Consider the following 19,361-nt stretch of genomic DNA (forward strand, 5'->3'; position numbering starts at 1 on the left):
AAAGGCACAAGCACCTATTTTAAAGGAAATGCAGGCTCAACAGCTGTTGTACCCACACAAACCCAGGCTGCACAGCCCGCAACAGAGTGAACTAGGCCTAAAATCACATCAAAAACGCACATGAAAAAATACAACACCTGCACATGCATAGATGTGAACCTAACTTTTAAGCCTGGTACACACAATGTGAATATCGGACGAACGATCATCTATTTTTTTTTTGCATGCTACCAGCTTAGGAGTTGCCGAGGATTTGGGTCTCCCTATAGTCCTGCACAGTCAGGCAACACACATTTTTCAAAGAATTGCACTCCGGAGACAGTAAACAGTCTGTGAGCTTGGTTTTATTATGGGTATTGAACTTAGATGGGGTTGAGGGGTGTATGGGATGTCCAAGGGAACTGCAGCTGAGGACAACTTCCTGGCAACTATATGCAAGTCTCTTTACAGCAAACTCTTCTAGAAGAGCTCTCCAGTCTCTCCCGCTGCACCACCCAAGACCCCAGATGAATACTCTTCTCATCCAGCTATCTGGAGGAAATCCCTTGGCCATTGAATTCAAAGCTGCCATTTAAATGCAACAGTCCTGGGTGTAGAGCTAGTCAGGTTTCCCACCAAAATGCCCTCTCCCCTTGTCTGGCCCAGGGGGTGCAGGATTACTCACTCAGTCCTTTCCTGTGAGCTGGTTGGGTTGACGGTTGCCTGGCTCCACAGGTGCTACTCCCTCTGGGGACTGATGAGGCTGAGTGATCCTCCTTTCCAGGTCCTGGCCTGTACGTAGGCCCCTTCCCACTCGGCCCCCTCCCAGGCTCCTGAATCTCAGCCTTCCCCACATCTTCCACCTGAACTCTCCGCCTCAATTACTGTAACAGCTGCCCTGGCCCCATGCCAGGCCCCATGCTTGGGGATTGGCCAGAGTCTAAAAAAAAATGTGCAGGCCAGCCCCTCCTTACCCCCGCCCACTGCTTCTAGAATCTTGTCCAAGTTTTTAGAGCAGAGGGAGGTATCACGGAACTGACCTGCAGAGCCCTCAGCCCTGACCTAAAATTGACCCTCTGACTCAGCCCACACTGCTACTCAGCCTTTCTAGCTGAAAAAAACTAGATAGCTCCATCTAGCTAACTAGAGGAGCTCTACACTAGTCTCATATCGAAAATGAAGAGTTACAAAAATTCTCGTAAAACAGAATACAACTTCGGAAGTGATATAATGTATTGTATTGTGAATATTCTTTTGTGTGTGCATGCACGGTCATGGGCACTCGATTTTTTTCATACAAATACTATACTAATTACTATTTGTTCTGGTATCATGTAAGAAAAATGTTTGTGCTTGGCTCTTCAGATATTTTCGCATGAACTGTCATATTCAGATCTCGAAACCCGTGTACTAATGATTAGATGATCGCTCCAAATGCGTTTTTTTCATCAGATTTTCTCTTCGTGTGTACTAGGCTTAAGGTTGGTGCACACGGGCCGAATATTGGACAGTTTAACAGAAACCGGCCAACATTTTCTAGTGTGTACAGCTCCCTGTCCGACAGAAGCTGGTCCACACCAATGGCTGCCAACGCTGATCAGTGTGTGCTGGTGGAGGGGGGAGTCTCCTTGTCAGAACAAAATAGCTCAGCAGATCACCACACAGACACTGCTTAGTACGACAACCTCTCAGTTTTTTTTTGATCAGCCCACTAGATTGAATGCAGAAAAAGTACTAGTGTGTACCTAGCTTTAGGCTAGTGTTTTAGTGCATTTTCAGATCTGCAGAAATACACCACAATCCATTTAACATTCATTCTTCTGGGTCCTGTTCACATCTACTGCATGTAGTTTCCTGCAATGCATTTTTAGAAAAGGTGGTTTTTTCCAAAGTTGTCTTCCAAGACAGCCCACGAGACGTAGAGCTCCTCCCACAGGACAGCCACACAGATTAAAAGGTGGTCCTCCAGGCCCCAGCTTCAGTTATTAGTGTTTCCTCTGGACAGGACAAAAGTTCTCCCTAAGGCTGACTGGAAGCTCTGCCAGGGGGGTGACTTACCCAGGGAATCCTTGTCTTCTTGCTCTTCAGCAATCCCCTTCATATAGTGATAACGGGGTAAAAAGCTGGCACAGTCTTGGCCTTTCCAGGGTCCGGGGAGGGCCAGACAAGCGTTCATCATGCCTTTGCCAGTATTTTCCCATGCCAGAGGAGGAATGGGGGCCACAATCAGAAGCACTGTAGGGCTTTGTGGGCCAGCCTGGGCTCCCTCCTCGTGTGGCCCCAGATGTGCTGTGGCATCATTTACAGGAGGCGGGTGACGTCATCGCCAGGCGATGTCGGTGCCATTACCCATTTACAGGCGCAAGGGAGTCTGTGAAGGGTGGCTGGTGTGGCGGTCTTCAGTGGCAGCAGAGGCTAATTTAGAAGATTGGAACCTATCGATCCTCCCATGGCTCCTGTTCTGGCGGTTGACTCCGGGAATGCAGGCACCAGCTCCTCACAGGTATTTACAGTGGGGAGGACTCCCGAATGTATACCTGTGTGGTTTCGCTTTACCTGTCATGTGCAACTCCTGGGTGGTGGGCTGTTTTGTTTTACTGACAGTGCACTTTGTTTCTTCTCTCTAGAAGACAGAGTGTGTTTTTTTGTTAGAGGGCTAGAGCCTGAGAGTCTCTTTTTTCTGTCATTATTTACAGACTAAAGCTCAGGACAAAGGGCCAGACCCTGGCTCCAAGAAGCAGAAATGTGCTGTTTGTGCAGCCAAACTGGGATCTGTCTGGAACAAGCCCTTATGCCGCCTTTGTATTAATAGTCTTGTTAAGGAAGACTCTACTTTGTGTAAAATTGGTGTCATCTGTCATAAATGAACTTGTAACTACGTTCAGCTCCTTTTAGACCTTTTTGGAGGAATTTAAAAGTCCTGCCCCACCTCCACAGCCCCTGGGCAAACCAGACCTATCCATACCCAAGACCTCCTTGCCCATAGAAGTCAGGATGAAAGTAGCAGAAAGGGTTTCTGGGATATTTTCTTCAGCCTCATCGGGGAACAAAGAAAAGGGGAATTCTTCAGAGGAAGAAGAATTGGAGGAGCGGGAGGGGTCCGTTACAAGGTCTTCTAGGTGCAATCTCTCCTTAGAAGAACTGAATGAGTTGTTGAAGGCCATTTACGAGACTTTAGAAATAGAAGAAGATAAGGTCCAGCTATCTAGACACAACTTAATGTATGAAGGTCTACAGAGCAAAAAGCACAGGGTTTTTCCTGTTCATAAATTTCTAACTGAGGCTATTGAATTGGAATGGAAGGAGCCAGTGTGCAAGCCTTTATTTTCCAATAGTGTTAAAAGGAGGTTTCACTTTGAGGAAGGCGTTGAGCATCCTTGGAATAAAGATCCTAGACTGGATGCACCTTTGTCAAAGGTTTCAAAGAAATCCGACATGGCGTTCGAGGACATCGGAGTCCTTAGGGACCCTATGGACAAGAAAAGGGATGTCTTTCTTAAAGGGGCCTTGGAGTCTACTGTAAATGGTTTCAGGCCGGCCCTTACCTCACCCTGCGTAGCCAGGAATTTGGATTTTTGGATCTGAACACAGTTGCATTGTATTCAATGGAGACATTCACACAGGTGCATACACATGTACTATGTTCTGTCCGTAACCAAAAATTTGCATGTGAGGACACGCATATACACGTGTACCAGGACAAAATTAAGCATTTAAACAAACAGATCTAATATACAGAAAAAAACATGCCTAATAATATTTCTTACACCCATGCGAATGTAGCCTTAAAATAGTTGTAAACCCTTACATATACTAGGTATAGTGATTGGTGATACACAGAGATGAAACAAATCCTCCTATATAGGTTGTACCTGTTTATCTGAAGTCTTCTCTTCTCTACATCCGCTTAAAGTCCAGAATTTATAAAGCTTGTTTGAGCTGGCAGAAAAAAGGGGTCGGAAAGATGAAATTACACTCTGTAGAGCTCAGTGAGGAGAATTCTGCGAGCTGATTGGAGTGAAGAGACACACACCCCCCTCCACACAGCACACAGGAACAGAGCTGAGGCTGTCTATCTGCTGGAGATCCCTCCCCTGTCGCCATTTTTCTCCTGGTGTAAGGAAAACTTGTCAGAAGTGATTAATGCAGATAACAGAGGAAAGAAGCAGCAGACAGAAATGACACTTAGTGCTCTTAATTGAGGCAAATACACACTATAGAGGGATATGCTTTGATCATATTTCATGTCTGAGGTTTACAACCACTTCAAAGCCAAGATTTAAATTTATGTGTGTATGCATGTGTTTATATGATGAGCATTAATTACTGACCTTCAGTTTTTTTTATCTGATTTTCAATTTGATACACTCATTTCTTCTTGCAGCCTCTCATGCCTCTGCCTACCAGCTGAACTTTTCTTTTTTTTTCATCAACACAACAAATCTGATTTCTTTTTATGAGCAAGTGAGCAAAACCTTGGACAGAGGGGTGGTGGTGGACGTGGTATACTTGGATTTTGCAAAAGCATTTGACACAGTTTCCCACACATGGCTAAAGTGTAAGGTAAAGTCTACGGGCTTGGAAAAATCCGTATGTAAATGGATAGAAAACTGGCTAAAAGATCGTATTCAGAGTAGTGGTTAATGATTCATACTCTGAATGGTCTAGGGTTGTCAGTGGTGTACCCCAAGGTTCAGTGTTGGGACCCTTACTTTTTAATATATTTATAAACAATATAGAGTCTGGGATTATAAATACCATTTCAGTCTTTGCAGATGACACCAAGCTGTGCAGTGGAATAACATCCTTACAGGATGTCTAACTTACAAGCCGACCTCAATGCACTGTTTAATTGGGCAACTATGTGGCAAATGAGGTTTAATGTTGATAAATGTAAGGTTATACACTTGGGGGCTAAGAATATGCATGCATCATACATACTGGGGGGGGGGTACAATTGCGGGAATCAAGTGGAGAAGGATCTGGGAGTTCTGGTAGATCACAAGCTTAATGATAGCATCACGGGCAATGGGTACATCAGAAACCAGGCAGCTAGGCGTCTCCCTCACGGTGGGTCATCACAGACTCCTATAACAGGTCCGGGGGGTCCCCTTAAGGTAAGCCAGGTGCTTCAGGAGAAACCTCCTCTCAGGATGGCAAAGTGATTTCTCTATGGGAGTGAAAGCTCCAGACAGGAGCCCCAGAAAACAGATGCCCAAAATAGTGTAGTATGTCCAAAAACTCTGGTTTATTTATAAAAACAGCAGGACAGTATGCATATTGTACATCATGAAAAAGGTAAATAATGCAGTACTGACCCCAATTATGATGACCGCCGGGCCTCCTCGTGGCTCCAGGCGGTAGAATGACGTCACGCTCTGCACAGTTCCTTCTTAGGCCTTTCGTGCTAAAGGCACATCATCAGAGGGGAGACTGCACAGAAGCGTGACCGACGCCAGTGTTAGAAATAGGGGAATTGGCCTATTCCCCTATTTCTAACACTGGCGTCGGAGGCCCACGAGGAGGCCCGGCGGTCATCATAATTGGGGTCAGTACTGCATTATTTACCTTTTTCATGATGTACAATATGCATACTGTCCTGCTGTTTTTATAAATAAACCAGAGTTTTTGGACATACTACACTATTTTGGGCATCTGTTTTCTGGGGCTCCTGTCTGGAGCTTTCACTCCCATAGAGAAATCACTTTGCCATCCTGAGAGGAGGTTTCTCCTGAAGCACCTGGCTTACCTTAAGGGGACCCCCCGGACCTGTTATAGGAGTCTGTGATGACCCACCGTGAGGGAGACGCCTAGCTGCCTGGTTTCTGATGTACCCATTGCCCGTGATGCATAATCACACATGCGCATAACCCATGCGTTTCCGGTGAGTGCGCATTTCTGTTATTCTGACAGAGTGGAGGCCGGGGGAATCCGTTTTTCTACAGTTTACCATTGTGATACCAGATTATCACCTTATTGACTTTTCATCTTTCTAAGCGCTGCACTCTATTATTTAAGATTGATTGTTTATGTTTAAGGCATTATGGTTGCCTAAAGTGTTCCAGCTGCTGACATCTATTAGAGCGCTCACTATATATTTTATATTTAATGATAGCATGCAATGCCAAGCTGCGGTTTCTAATGCGAGCAAAATCCTATCTTGTATTAAAAGAGGTATAGACTCCAGAGAGAGAGAGATATCATATTACCCCGGTACAAATCATTAGTAACACCTCATCTGGAATATGCAGTTCAGTTTTGGACAGCAATTCACAAAAAAGAACATTGGGGAACTGGAGAAAGTACAGAGAAGGGCAACCAAACTGATAAGAGGCATGGAGGAGATCAGCTATGAGGAAAGATTAGAGGAACTGAATTTATTCTCTCTTTAGAAGAGGAGATTAAGGGGGGATATGATCTCTATGTATAATACATAAGGGGGGATATGATCTCTATGTATAATACATAAGGGGGGATATGATCTCCATGTATAATACATAAGGGGGGGATATGATCTCCATGTATAATACATAAGGGGGGGATATGATCACCATGTATAAATACATCAGTGGTTCATATAGTGAACTCGGTGTAGAGTTATTCACCCTGAGGTCACCACAGAGGACAAGGGGGCACTCTTTACGTCTGGAGGAAAAGAAATTTAATCTCTAAACACGGAAAGGTTTCTTCACAGTGGGAGCTGTGAAAATGTGAAATAGACTCCCTCTAGAGTTGGTTCTGGCCAGCTCAGTGGATTGCTTCAAAAAAGTCCTGGATTCTTTCTTGGATACACAGAATATAACTGGATACTAATATTTATAGGTAAAGTTGATCCAGGGAATATCCGATTGCCTCTCAGGGGATCAGAAATGAATTGTTCCCCTGCAGGAGCAAATTGGATCATGCTTTGCTGGGTTTTTTTTTTTGCCTTCCTCTGGATCAAACTGGGGGTATAGGATTATAATTTTTTTTTTAATGGTTGAACTGGATGGACTTTTGTCTTTTTTCAGCCAGACTAACTATGTAACCCGTCTGTACACAGTGATTACTTTTTTTTTAACACTTACCTCCCCTGTCTATATAAGAGTTTGCCATACACTGGTTGAAAGTTCAGTTCGGACTGGCCAAATTTTGATCTGTGTGTGGCCGGCCTTGCTTGACAGAAGTCTATTGAAGGAACATACTGATGTATCGGCGTGGGGATTCCTCCACCCACTTTGCTTGTGTAGATGGAGATTTCTGTTTTTTTGTTTTTTTTTGCTCAGCCAACAGTGTATGACCAGCTGAAAAACCTGAAAGGGGCATTGAATTATATCCTTATTCTCCAAAAAATATTCCATACACTTTCCCTACCTAATGGCTCTGTTTTTCATAAAATGATTCCTTACTGTGTTTTTCTGCCTCCTTGTAACATCCTATGTGAGCTCCCAAACCTCTACCTTTCCCCCTCACTTCTGTTTGTTTGGAATGAACAGTGCACATTAGTTGTACACACCCCATACACACCCCATAGTCCATAATCCACCTTTGTTGCGAGCAAGAGAAGGTGGCTATGTTCTTACATACAGTGGGACCATGGAGAACCAAGGTAGCCACCCTGTAACAGGAAGTCAGATCAAAGCAGCAAAAGTAAGGGATTTGGAGGAGGCTGAGAACAATAAAGAGTACTTTTTCAATTAAGAACACATACTTGAATAGGTTTTTTAAAACCAGGGTTTAGTGTCACTTTAAGCTCTCACAAGCAGGGCTCTCAGTAACCAGTTCCTGATTGCGCTATAGCCAAAAGAGGGCTACAGCATATTCGGCTAGTTCTGGGAGGATTTCCATGGACATCCTCCCAGAGCCACACTCCCCCTTGGGCGTGCACCATGTGTGATTTGTACTTCAGACACAACTGATCACTTGTCCAGGTAAAGGGCCAATCAGAACTGCCTTTTACCATGTGATCAGCTGTGTTAAATCACAGATGATCACAGTGTAAATAGGAAATGCCGGTTATTGGCAGTCCTTTCCTCACACTGACAGCACGTGAGGAGAGGAGAGCTGGTAAGTGGCTTTGCTCAGGTGGACATCTACACTGATCATCAGTTCCCTGATGATCAGTGTGGCCAATAGTGCCCATCAATGCCCATCTGTGCTGGCTATCAGTGCCCATTTGTGCTGGCTTTCAGTATCCATCAGTTCTGGCTATCAGTGCTTCCTTAGTGCCACCTATCAGTGCCCATCAGTGCTGCCTAACAGTACCCATCAGTGCTACCTATCACTGTCCATAGTTGCCACCTATCAATGCCCATCAGTGCCACATATCAGGGCAGCCTCATCAACGCACATCAGTAAAGAAGAAAAATCACTTATTTACAAAACTTTAGGACACAAACTAAGAAAAACTTTTTATTTTTTTAAATTTTTGGTCTTTTTCTGTTTGTTTAGCAAAAAATAAAAACCCCAGTGGTGATTAAATACCGCCAAAAGAAAGCTCTATTTGTCTCCAAAAAATTGTTTAGTTTGGACACAGAGTTGCATGATCCCACAATTGTCATTCAAAGCTGAAAATTGGCCTGGGCAGGAAGAGGGTAAAAGTGTCCAGCAGGCAAGTGGCTAAGCTGGTTGTACACAAGTAGATGTTTGAACTATTGCTCATACAAGTATTTGTACCAATATTCTCATTGAATAATTTGATGAATGTTGCGCGAGAGTACTTCAAAATATCATTGGCTTTTATGTTTGATTTTGGAATAAAAACACATATATTAGGTGAAAACCACATACACTATTCTTAGAATGAACAATTATGCATGACAAGCCATTTATTTTGTAAAGTGCTGTGCAACCTATTGGTGTTAAAAGCATATAATATAAATATAAATTTAAATCCCGTATAATATTAATAATAATCTGAACCGTTTACTGAAGGTAAAACCCTTTTTAAAGTGGTTGTAAAGACTCAAGGTTTTTTACCTTCATGCATTCTATGTGTGTATGTACATCCAAATTGCAATCCAGCCCCATTGCAATCCAGTGATGTGCACAGGCTTTCCAAGGACTCTACCTCCTCATTGGCTGATACAGCAGTGGGAGGCATTGGCTGCTGTCAATCATGGCCAGTGAGCCAATTAGAATAGGGGGGTGGGGCCAAGTCGCGGCTAGGGAGGGAGGGGGATCCTCTGTGCAAAATCACTGTACAGAGCAGGTAAGTACAACATGCTTGTTATTTTAAAAAAAATAAGCTTTTAGTATCGTTTTAACCACTTGAAGACCAGGCCTTTTTCTGACACTTTTTGTTTATATGTACACATCAGTATTTTTTGCTAGAAAATTACCTAGATCCCCAAAAAGTATATATATACACTGCTCAAAACAATTAAAGGAACATTTTGAAAACACATCAGATCTCAATGGAGAAAAATATCATGCTGGATATCTATACTGATATGGACTGGGTAATGTGCTAGGAATGTAAGGAAGCCCCATTGTTTGATGGAAATGAAAATTATCAACCTACAAAGGACAGGATTCAAAGACACCCAAAAATCAAAGTGAAAAAATGATGCAGCAGGCTAATCCATTTTGCTGTTATTTCATTGCAGCAACTCAAAATGGTACTCAGTAGTTTGTATGGCCCCCATGTGGCTTGTATGCATGCCTGACAACATTGTGGCATGCTCCTAATGAGATGATGGATGGTGTGATGGTATTTCCTCCCGGATCTGGACCAGGGCATGGCTGAGTTCCTGGGCAGTCTGAGATGCAGCCTGGTGGCATCAGATAGGCCGAAACATGATATATCGGAAATGTTCTATTGGATTTAGGTCAGGTGAGCATGGGGGCCATTCAATGGTATAAATTCCTTCATCCTCCAGGAACTGCCTGCATACTCTTGCCAGGCATTGTCATGCACCAGGAGGAACCAAGGACCCAATGAACTAGCATAGGGTCTGACAATGGGTCCAAGGATTCATCCCGATACCTAATGGCAGTCCAGGTGCCATTGTCTAGCCTGTAGAGGTCTGTGTGTCCCTCCATGGATATGCCTCCCCAGACCATCACTGACCCACCACCAAACCAGTCATGCTGAACAATGTTACAGGCAGCATAATATTCTCCACAGCTTCTCCAGACCCTTTCACATCTGTCACATTTGCTCTCACCTGTGAAAAGCATAGGGCGCCAGTGGGGGACCTGCCAATTATGGTGTTCAATGGCAAATGCCAACCGAGCTCTATGGTGCCGGGCAGTGAGCACAAGGCCCGCTAGAGGACATCGGGCCCTTAGGCCACCCTCATGAAGTCTATTTCTTATTGTTTGGTCAGAGACAGTCACACCAGTGGTCTGCCGGAGGTCATTTTGTAGGGCTCTGACAGTTCTCATCCTGTTCCTCCTTGCACAAAGTAGCAGATACCGGCCCTGTCCAGCTCTTCTAGAGTAACTGCATGTCTCCTGGAATCTCCTCCATGCTCTTGAGACCATCTAGTGCACCTGTTGGTAATTTCATTAACACCAAAGTAGCTGAAACGGATTAACAATCCTCTCTGCTACTTAACTAACCAGATCAATATCCCAGGAGTTTAATTGACTTGATGCTATACTCTGATTAAAAAGTGTTCCTTTAATTAAAGCAGAGGCCCCAGACAATAAAATGGTGGTTGTTGCAATTTATTTTTTTTTGTGTAGTTGCAATTTGTTATGTCACACAGTATTTGCAGAGTGGTTTTACAAAAGCATTTTTGGGGGGAAAAAACACACTTTAATGAAATTTAATGCATTCAACACACAATATAATCTAATATAATTGTTTGGTGAAATATATAAGATGATGTTACCTGTCACACTTAAAAATTGCACATGCCCGTAGAACGGAGACAAACTAGGTAAATGATACTGTACTATCCAAAAGGCAATGCTTCAAAATTCATTACAGGTTACAACTTTAGATTTTCACAGGAGGTCTGGTGCTAGAATTATTGCTCTCAATCTGACTTTTGCGGTGATACCTCACAAGTGTGGGTGATCGCTGTTTACATACCAATACGTGCATTCGCCTCTGCCTGCGAGCATGGGGGGTTCACTTTAAAACTTTTTTTTATGTTGACTGCCCGCAATACGTATACTGCAGACAGGCAGCAGCTACAGGCAGGGCAACATACATCACTCTAACTGTACTAACACAGGAGGGCACTGTGCAGCATCCCCCCCTTCCCCCCAACACAGACACATGTGGATAAAGCGGAATGTGAACCCATGCTTGCTTGCCTATCATTATACAAATGTACAGTTAGGTCCATACATTTGGACACAGGCAAAATTTTTGTTTTTTTCAGGTATTTACCAAAACATATTCAAGATTTAGTTATATAATGGATATGGGCTGAAAGTGCACACTCTCAGGTTTAATTTGAGGGTATGTACATCCAAATTGGAGAAAGGGTTTAGGAATTACGGCTCTTAAGAGTAGCCATCCTCCTTGTTCAAGGGACCAAAAGACAATTGAATCAAAAGCTGTTTAATGGCCAGGTGTGGGCTACTCCATTATTTATTCATCAATTAAACAGGTAAAAAGTCTGGAGTGGATTCTAAGTGTGGTGTCCATGCAAGTGAAACAGGCCATTGTAAGGCTTTAAAATGAAACAAATCCATCAGAGAGATAGCAGCAACATTAGGAGTAGCCAAATTTTATTTTATTTTTATTTATTTATTATAGGTACTTGTATATCGCTGTCAATTTACTCAGCGCTTTACATATATATATATTGTACATTCACAGTCCCTAACCCTCAAGGGGCGTACAATCTAAGGTCCCTAACTCACATTCATACATACATGTACTAGGGCCAGTATAGACATGAGCCAATTCAGCTAGCAGCATGTCTTTGGAGTGTGGAAGGAAACCGGAGTACCCAGTGGAAACCCATGCAGGCACAGAGAGAACATGCAAACTCCAGGCAGGTGGTGCCGTGGTTGGGATTTGAACCAACGACCCTAGTATTGCCAGGCGGAAGTTCTAACCATTTAGCCACTGTGCTGTTTAACAACAAATCAACAGTTTGGTACATTCTGAGGAAAGAAGAATGCACTGGTGAGCTCAGCAACATAAAAAGGCATGAACATCTACAGAAGACAACAGTGGTGGATGATTGCAGGATCCTCTCTATGGTAAAGAAAAACCCATTCACAACATCCAGACAAGTGAAGGACACTCTGCAGGAGGTGGGTGCATCATTGCCAAAGTCTACAATCAAGAGAAGATTTCACGAGAGCAAATACAGGTGCAATCCATTAGCCTGAAGAAAAGAAAAGCCAGAATAGACTTTGCCAAAAAAATCTAAAAAAGCCAGACCAGTTCTGGAAAAGCATTCTTTGGACAGATGAAACTAATATTAATCTGTACCACAATGACAGGAAGAAAAAAGTGTGGAGAAGGCTTGGAACAGCTCATGATCCAAAGCACACAATGTTATCTGTAAAACATGGTGGAGGCAGTGTGATGACATGGGCATGCATGGCTTCCAGTGGCACTGGGTCAATGATGTTTATTGATGATGTGACAGAGGACAGAAGCAGCCGGATGAATTCTGCAGAGATATACTGACAGCCCAGATTCAGCCAAATGCAGCAAAGTTGATTGGACGGTGCTTCACAGTACAGATGGACAATGATCCAAAACATACTGCAAAAGCAACCCAGGAGCATTTGAAGGAAAATAGGTGGAATATTTTGCAATGACCGAGTCAATCACTTGATCTCAACCCAATTGAGCATGCATTTCACTTGCTGAAGGCAAAACTAAAGACAGAAAGACCCACAAACAAAGAACAGCTGAAGACAGCTGCAGACAGAGCCTGGCAAAGCATCAGAAAGGAGGAAACCCAGTTTTTGGTAATGTCCATGGGTTCCAGACTTCAGGCAGTCATTGCCAGTAAAGGATTCTCAACAAAGTATTAAAATTTAACATTTTATTTCTAATTACATTCAATTGTTCAGTTACTTTTGGTCCCTTCAAAAAGAGGGGATGGGTACTCTTCAGAGCTGTAATTCCTAAACCCTTCCTCCAATTTGGATGTACATACCCTCACATTAAACCTGAGAGTGTACACTTTCAGCCCATAACCATTATATAATTATAGCTTGAATATGTTTTGGTAAATACCTGAAAAAACTAAAATTGTGCCTGTGTCCAAATATATATGGATATAACTGTATATATATTTAGACATAATCTTTGCATAATTGTTTACATTGTTTAAGAGGGCATTAAACCGCCAAAAAAGTTGTGTATGTCTGTGTATGTACAGTTGTGTTCAAAATAATAGCAGTCAGACATCACTAACCTGATCAATCACTGTTTTTGGTAGAAATAATATTTCTACATGGCAAATAATTTACTAGCAGGTGTAGTAGAGTAATAGAAATCCAACAGACCCAACAGTCATGACATGCATGCTGCTGATTCTGTGTAATTGAATCACTAATTGAAAGGGGAATGTTCAAAATAATAGCAGTGTGGAGTTCTATTAGTGAGGTCATTCATTCTTTGAAAAACAGGCGGCAATTATTGCCCTTATTTAAGGAAGGAAGGCAGCAAATGTTGTACATGCTAGTTACAGTGCATTTCTCTTTGAAATTCTGAGGAAAATGGGTCATTCCAGACATTGTTCAGAAGAACAGCGTACCTTGATTAAAAAGTTGATTGGAGAGCGGAAAACATATAAAGAAGTGCAGGAAATGATAGGCTGCTCAGCTAAAATGATCGCAAATGCTTTAAAATGGCAACCAAAACCTGAAAGACGTGGAAGAAAGCGAAAAACTACCATTCGAATGGATAGAAGAATAGCCAAAATGGCAAGGACTCAGCCAACAATCAGCTCCAGGAAGATCAAAGAAGGTCTAAAGTTACCTGTGAGTACTGTTACAATTAGAAGACGCCTATGTGAAGCCAAGCTATCTGCAAGAAGCCCCCGCAAAGTCCCACTGTTGAAAAAAAGACATGCGCTGAAGAGGTTACAATTTGCCAAAGAGCACATTGACTGGCCTAAAGAGAAATGGCGCAACATTTTGTGGACTGATGAAAGTAAGATTGTTCTTTTTGGGTCTAGTGGCCGGAGACAGTTTGTCAGACGACCCCCAAACACTGAATTCAAGCCACAGTACACTGTGAAGACAGTGAAGCATGGTTGTGCAAGCATCATGATATGGGGATGTTTCTCATACTACGGTGTTGGGCCTATTTATTGCATACCAGGGATCATGGATCAGTTTGAAAACATCAGAACACTTGAAGAGGTCATGCTGTCTTATCCTGAAGATGACATGCCCTTGAAATGGGTGTTCCAACAAGACAACGACGCCAAACACACCAGTAAACGTGCAACATCTTGGTTCCAGACCAACAAGATTGACGTTATGGAGTGGCCAGCCCAATCCCCGGATCTTAATCCAAAAGAAAACTTGTGGGGTGACATCAAAAATGCAATTCTGAGGCAAAACCAAGAAATAGAGAAGAAGTGTGGAATGTAGTCCAATCATCCTGGGCTGGAATACCTGTTCACAGGTGCCAGAAGTTGGTTGACTCCATGCAACACAGAAGTACAGCAGTTCTCAGAAACAGTGCTTATACAACTAAATATTAAGTGATTCAAAGGAAAGCAAAATCTTCAAACATTTTTTAGTTTATATAGTGAATGTTTGAGTTTGTAAAGAAGAATACAAACACTGCTATTTTTTTGAACAGTCTAATATTCACTGTTCTTCAATTTTTTTAGAGGAACAACACACATTTTATATATTTTTCTTCATGTTTTGATTTGGAATAGAATGTGTAGTGTTCCCAAGGCATTTGTGTGTATGGAAATAAAAGCTATTAGAAGGATTTTGAGTTTTATTCACTTTTTTCAACACACTGCTATTATTTTGAACACAACTATGTGTGTGTGTGTATATATATATATATTGTGGGGTTAGCTCAGGTGGGGGATCTCCTTCCCTGGGACAAAGGTAGACCGCACAGCAGGCTTTCATCAAAATCTGACTGGTTGTCAGCTTTATTTAAAAGGTTTGCAAAAAATAAACAGAACATGAAAATAAACCCTTGCCATCCAGGCACTAACTAAACAAAAGATGATTCCTCTCTCAGAGGTGAAGGGCTTCTCCCTGTCACCAAAACAAAGTAACAGCAAACCTTTTCTTGCAGGTATAGTCCATACACACAGCTCTCTCAGAATACCTCTCTGAGTCCCAGGCCACAAGCAACTCCTTGCTCCAGCCCTGCCTCCTTTATACCACCTGTTGGTGGTCATCAGTGGAGTACAAACTCCGGTCCGGCACCACCTCTGCCATTGTGGCCCCGAAAACCCGGAGTGGACTCCAGCTTACAACTCACAGTAGGACCTCATGCGCGGTGACACATATCTTCCATCCATCAGTTTGCCGTTCATACTGTCACATAATATATATATATATATATATATATATATATACAGTCATGGCCGAAATTGTTGGCACCCTTGATATTTCTCCAGGAAATCATGTATTTCTCACGAAACGTATTGCATTAACACATGTTTTGCTATACACATGTTTATTCCCTTTGTGTGTATTGGGACAAAACAAAAAAAGGGAGGAAAGAAAGCAAATTCGACATAATGTCACACAAACCTCCAAAAATGGGCTGGACAAAAGTATTGGCACCCTTTCACAACTGCGGATAAATAAGAATGTTACAAGCATGTGATGCTCCTGTAAACTCACCTGGGGCAAGTAACAGGTGTGGGCAATATAGAAATCACACCTGAAAGCAGATAAAAAGGAGAGACGTTCACTTAACCTTTGCATTGTGTGTCTGTCTGTGCCACACTAAGCATGGACAACAGAAAGAGGAGACGAGAACTGTCTGAGGACCTGAGAACCAAAATTGTGGCAAAATATCAACAATCTCAAGGTTACAAGTCCATCTCCAGAGAACTAGATTTGCCTTTGTCCACAGTGCGCAACATTATCAAGAAGTTTGCAACCCATGGCACTGTAGCTAATCTCCCTGGTCGTGGACGGATGAGGAAAATTGATGAAAGATTGCAACGCAGAATAGTCCGGATGGTGGATAAGCAGCCCCAAACATGTTCCAAAGACATTCAAGCTGTCCTGCAGGCTCAGGGAGCATCAGTGTCAGCGCGAACTATCCGTCGACATTTAAATGAAATGAAACGCTATGGCAGGAGACCCAGGAGGACCCCACTGCTGACACAGAGACATAAAAAAGCAAGACTACAGTTTGCCAAAATGTACTTGAGTAAGCCAAAAGCCTTCTGGGAAAACGTCTTGTGGACAGATGAGACCAAGATAGAGCTTTTCGGTAAAGCACATCATTCTACTGTTTACCGAAAACGGAATGAGGCCTACAAAGAACAAAACACAGTACCTACGGTAAAATATGGTGGAGGTTCAATGATGTTTTGGGGTTGTTTTGCTGCCTCTGGCACTGGGTGCCTTGACTGTGTGCAAGGCATCATGAAATCTGAGGATTACCAAAGGATTTTGGGTCGCACTGTAGGGCCCAGTGTCAGAAAGCTGGGTTTGCGTCCAAGATCCTGGGTCTTCCAGCAGGACAATGACCCCAAACATACGTCAAAAAGCACTCAGAAATGGATGGCAAAGAAGCGCTGGAGAGTTCTGAAGTGGCCAGCAATGAGCCCAGATCTAAATCCCATTGAACACCTGTGGAGAGGACTTAAAATTGCTGTTGGGAAAAGGTGTCCTTCCAATAAGAGAGACCTGGAGCTGTTTGCAAAGGAAGAGTGGTCCAAAATTCCGGGTGAGAGGTGTCAGAAGCTTATTGATGGTTATAGGAAGCGACTGATTTCAGTTATGTTTTCCAAAGGGTGTGCAACCAAATATTAAGTTAAGGGTGCCAATACTTTTGTCCAGCCCATTTTTGGGGTTTTGTGTGACATTATGTCATATTTGCTTTTCTGCCTCTGTTTTATATTTGTTCCAATACATACAAAGGGAATAAACATGTGTATAGCAAAACATGTGTTAATGCAATACCTTTTTTGTGTGAAATACTTGATTTTCAGGAAAAATATCAAGGGTGCCAACAATTTCGGCCATGACTGTATATATATATATATATATGGACCTAACTGTATATATAACACGAACTGTATATGTGTTTATATTATCTGTCAGGCCACCTACCTGTTTAGTGACTTTGAACTCCATCTGTCCTAAACATGCTGCCTCAGAAATCTGGCAGCAGTTTGATACAGCTTATCTGTTTGCCAATTGTTCTCAGCAGTAGGACATACCCAACTGGGAAAGCCACATTGTGCTTCCCAATTCCTTCTCAGGTTGTCCTTGTTGAAGACAAGGTACTACTTAGACCAGCCTTTCTTAACTTTGTCAACACAGAGGAACCCTTGAAATAACTTTTAAGTCTCAGGAAACCCCTGCTAAAAATGACTATATCTACAACGCATGATACATTAGTGTGATGATCATTGGGAAAAATGCTCCTTCCATTTGTGGTCATTGGGAAGAATTACCCCCTTACAGATACTGTAGCTAAAAAGATCAAAGGTGTAAGTGGGAACTTATCTGAGAGGCAAAAATTGCCCATTATTCAAGGAACCCCTGGTAGACTCTGGAGGAATCCTAGTTGAGAAACTCTGACTTAGACTGTGCATTTTGGTGTGATTACTTTGGTATCCATGTTTGGGGACATGTAGGACCTACACAAAGCCTATACCTCTAGCTCTAGATCCTGCTTCTTTCTCTCTTGTGCTCCTGACATTGAGATCAATTTCTTTAGTACTTGAAAAATGTCCAAACATGACCAGGAGCACACCATGGTTTGTGACTGTATGGTCATAGTTATTGTATTAATTACTCTTATGAAAATGAAAAATGCAAGTCATGGTAAAATACTTTACTTAATTTGTTTATAATATTATCACCGAAGTGAACATTTCCCTTTATCTGAACAAATAAAACTTCTTGTTGCTTTCCTAAATTCTTGGTTCCTTATGCTATATAAAAGAGGGTTAATGAAAGGAGTAAGGATGGTATACAAGAGAGATCTCCATTTATTTTCTGGATGAAAGGGACCTCCTGCTGTAAAAATATACACGGTAACCAAAATACCACAGTGAGTGCAGACAGTAATGAGATGGGAGCTACAAGTGGAGAAAGCCTTCTTCCTTCCAGCAGAGGTTGACATTTTCAGAATGGTGATAAAAATACAGATATAGGATAAAATGATAAACAAGAATGGTATAAATATAAGAAGGAAGGAAATGGAGAAATCATGCCATTCAATTAAAACTTGGTTTGCTGAAGCAAGACTGAGGAAAGGTGCTAAGTCACAGAAGAAATGATCAATAACATTAGACCGACAGAACTGTAGAGTAAAGATCAAATAGAATTCGCTTGGGCTTAAGAAGACTCCAGCTGCCCAGGACCAGAAAGCCAAATGAAAGCACAATTTAGGGGTCATGAAAGAAGAATAGCGTAAAGGGAGGCAGATGGCCATGAACCTGTCAAGAGACATAGCAGCAAGAACCATAGACTGGGTATAAACATACAGAGAATGTGTACAGTACTGGAAAAAACACCCAGCTAAGGTTATTTTTCCCCCCACCATCAAGATGACATATAACATGTTGGGTAAAATGTTTGTTGTGAACATGAGGTCTACAAGTGCCAGATGTTTGAGGAAGTAAAACATAGGAACTTGAAGCCGATGATCAATTGACACCAGTATAACGATGAGAAGGTTTCCAAAAAATATGACTATATAAATTAGAAGAATGAAAACAAAAAGGAGAATTCTAAAGTTCTGAAGATTCTGATATCCCAAAAGTAGAAATTCAGTCACCATGGTTTGATTTTCATTACACATTTATTCTGTGATAAACCCTGTAATAAAACAGACGCAAGTTATCAACATGGGGTCATATTTTTTTTTTATTAATTGTACCAATAATGACATGATTAGCTAAATACTAAAAGTATAAGATTTCATTAAAGGTGTATATACTGTATAGTATTATAACCTTTTTGAAATTACATAAACCCACTCCTAAAATAAATATTAAAATTCAAAAAATTCGAAAAAATTCAAAAAAACAAAAATCAAAAAAAGTCCAATATAAAGTGTCCCAAAAAAATGTCCTAATATAAACAAAAATACAAATAAAAATAGTGTCCAACAGATTAGTGTCCAACAAATTATCCCAATGTTCAAACTTTATTCTCCAATAGGAAGAAATTCCATTTCATCCCGTGGTACCTCAAAAAAACAAATTTGAAAAATCTAGTGCATTACCTTTATATATGATATATTCACTCCGTGCAAAAACACAAAACCATAAAACTGTGCAAAAACTATATAT

The 19,361-nt window shown here is 41.9% G+C and overlaps 1 protein-coding gene across 1 annotated transcript; it reads right to left on the reverse strand.

Annotated features, from left to right (window-relative positions):
- Positions 1-17,920: 17,920 nt before the first annotated feature.
- On the reverse strand, positions 17,921-18,868 carry LOC149459238 (olfactory receptor 10A7-like). The gene has a single exon (XM_089681430.1). The coding sequence runs from the start codon at positions 18,866-18,868 to the stop codon at positions 17,921-17,923; it is 948 nt and encodes a 315-aa protein (XP_089537556.1).
- Between the last annotated feature and the right edge of the window lie 493 nt (positions 18,869-19,361).

Source organism: Staurois parvus, unplaced genomic scaffold (genome assembly GCF_062004578.1).
Source record: "Staurois parvus isolate SC_StPar_1 unplaced genomic scaffold, SC_StPar_1.0 ptg000267l, whole genome shotgun sequence".
NCBI classification, from domain to species: Eukaryota; Metazoa; Chordata; class Amphibia; order Anura; family Ranidae; genus Staurois; species Staurois parvus.